Source organism: Ursus maritimus, unplaced genomic scaffold (assembly GCF_017311325.1).
Source record: "Ursus maritimus isolate PB19 unplaced genomic scaffold, ASM1731132v1 scaffold_33, whole genome shotgun sequence".
Lineage (NCBI taxonomy): Eukaryota > Metazoa > Chordata > Mammalia > Carnivora > Ursidae > Ursus > Ursus maritimus.
This window is the reverse complement of record NW_024425897.1, coordinates 1,778,119-1,780,173: the sequence shown is the minus strand read 5'-3', so window position 1 is coordinate 1,780,173 and position 2,055 is coordinate 1,778,119. Positions and strand designations below refer to the sequence as shown.

The window sequence follows — 2,055 nt, the reverse complement described above, 5'->3', positions numbered from 1 at the left end:
GGGGACGACGTCAGTGGACGCCTGGGGAACGGCATAGGTGTCAGGTGAACCGCCGGCAGGACCCACTGGGATATCGGCGGGACAGGGGCGGAGGGCCTCACCGTAGGCCGTAGCGGGAGAAGGGGCCCACGGCTGCCCGGGCGTCGCGCTCCACCGCACAGGCGAAGGCACGCGCGGGGGCCTCGAGCCACGCGCAGCCGCCCAACCCGCGCTCCACCGGCAAACGTGTGTAGCTCACCCCGTTGGCCTGCAGCGTCTCTGCGAACACCTGGCACACGCCTGCAGGCGGGGAGGAGTCAGGAAGTAGCACGTCCTACTATCTGGGACCACCTCTCACCCCCAGCCCCCTCGCCAGGGAACAACGCCCCCCGCCCCAACCTGGGAGCACGTGCACGTGTTGGTGCCCGTCCACATGCGTGGGGTCCCCGCCCAGTAATTCCCGGAAGCGTATCAGCTGGGCCTCCAGCTCTTCCCGCACCTGGAGAGAGGACGACAAGGCACCTTGAATGTCTGGGAGCAGCTACCTAGGAGGACTCCCTCCAGGTGTCTCTGCGTGACTGCTCCAGTTTGAACCAGGAAAGCATCTATCGCGCTCTCCTGCCCCTGCCCCTGCCCCTAAATGGCTTCACGGTACCCTCGGGACGAGCCTTGGGGGTCAACGCGAGCCTCTTCCTGCAGCCGCCACCTCCGCACCTGGGGCAAGGCTACGTCTCCGGCCGCCACCGCCTCTCGAAATCCCATCTTGCCGAGGAAGAAGCCTTCGGGGCTGAGCAGCGACGAGGCGCCGTGGCGGGCCGGGCCCACGGGGCGGCCCTCGGATAGGTTGGCGTGGAGGCCCGTGGGGATTTGGTGCCTGCAGGCGGAGCGCGAGCGGGAGCACTGACGGCCACGGAGCGGCGGCTCCCCAAGCCCGCCCGGACCCTGTAGGGTGGCGCCACTCACCTGCCGGCCAGCTCCGCCGCGCTCTCTGCGGCTGCGCCGTTGACCAGCAGGGATACACTGGTCACAGCCCCCGCCAGGAAGGCCTCTACGATGCCTTCATCGCGCCGCGGGCAGTAACCAAAGTCGTCTGCGGTGACCACCAGCCGCACGCGCGCTCGGGCCATGGATGCTTCCGCGGACTGCTCAGGGCTCGGGAGGACTGCATCCAGGCCCCACCCCTAGACGCAGTCCGAGGCTCCGCCCCGACGCGCACGCCCCGGCGCGGCTGCACTTAGTCTTTGTTCTCGCCACCTACCGGTCCCGGTGTGGGCCTGCAACGATCTCCCGCCCGCCGCACAGTGCGCTCGCCCTAACAAACCATAGCTGGATTTATTGTAACGCGGGACTTTCAGTAACTGCAAAAATATTAGTATGAAAAATACAGGGGTACCTGGGTGGCTCAGTCGTTTAAGCGTCTGCCTTCGGCTTAGGTCATAGTCTCAGGGCCCTGGGATCCAGCCCGGGGTGGGAGTCCCTGCTCACCCTGGAGTCGGCTTCTCCCTCTGCCCCTCCTGCCTGCTTGTGCTCTCTCAAATAAATAAAATCTTTAAAAGAAATACGAAAAATAGAGGGAAAAAATGGAAAAAAAATTTTCTCTTACCTTTCCCTAAGCTCACCACTGTTAACTTTCTGGGTAGTGCCCTTTCAGTATTTTTCTAAGCAAATAAACCCGATTCCTTTACTCCCCCACCCCAAAGTTTTTGTGTTGTTTTGAGACGATAATGATCACATCAATGTTATCTCATTCTTGTAACGTTTCATTTTTTGATAGTCTATCAACTTTTTCAAATTTCCTATTTGGTGATTTTTTTCTAGGAAGAGGCTTTTTCTTTCTTTCGTTCGTTCTTTCTCTTTCTGAAAATAAAAGTTCTAAGTAAGAAAACATGTATACAAAAAAGAAAAAGGAAAGGAAAGAAAAGAAAAGAAAAAGAAAGCATGTATACCAATGGCTTTGTTTGAGGAAGCATTAGTCCCGATTCCACAACTCGAGCTCTGTGCCAGGCTACAACGTTTACATTCATAATCTCATTTTTCCCCCCTCTGTAGTCCACAAAAACTTTCCTTACTGATGGC

General features: G+C 58.2%; 2 protein-coding genes across 2 annotated transcripts in view; both read right to left on the bottom strand.

Annotated features, from left to right (window-relative positions):
• Positions 1-1,737, bottom strand: part of LOC121099907 (carbohydrate deacetylase-like) — a 3,173-nt gene extending 1,436 nt beyond the window's left edge. The window contains exons 1-4 of the mRNA XM_040619545.1: positions 943-1,737; positions 694-853; positions 379-478; positions 22-279 (exon numbers count right to left, since the gene is read on the bottom strand). Of these exons, the coding sequence (XP_040475479.1) occupies positions 98-279; positions 379-478; positions 694-853; positions 943-1,106 (606 nt within the window). The 5' untranslated portion in view covers positions 1,107-1,737 and the 3' untranslated portion in view covers positions 22-97. The remainder of the gene's footprint in view (positions 1-21; positions 280-378; positions 479-693; positions 854-942) is intronic.
• YDJC (YdjC chitooligosaccharide deacetylase homolog) overlaps positions 1-2,055 on the bottom strand; it is a 5,910-nt gene that overhangs the window by 2,115 nt on the left and 1,740 nt on the right. The gene's annotated exons all lie outside the window — the stretch shown is intronic.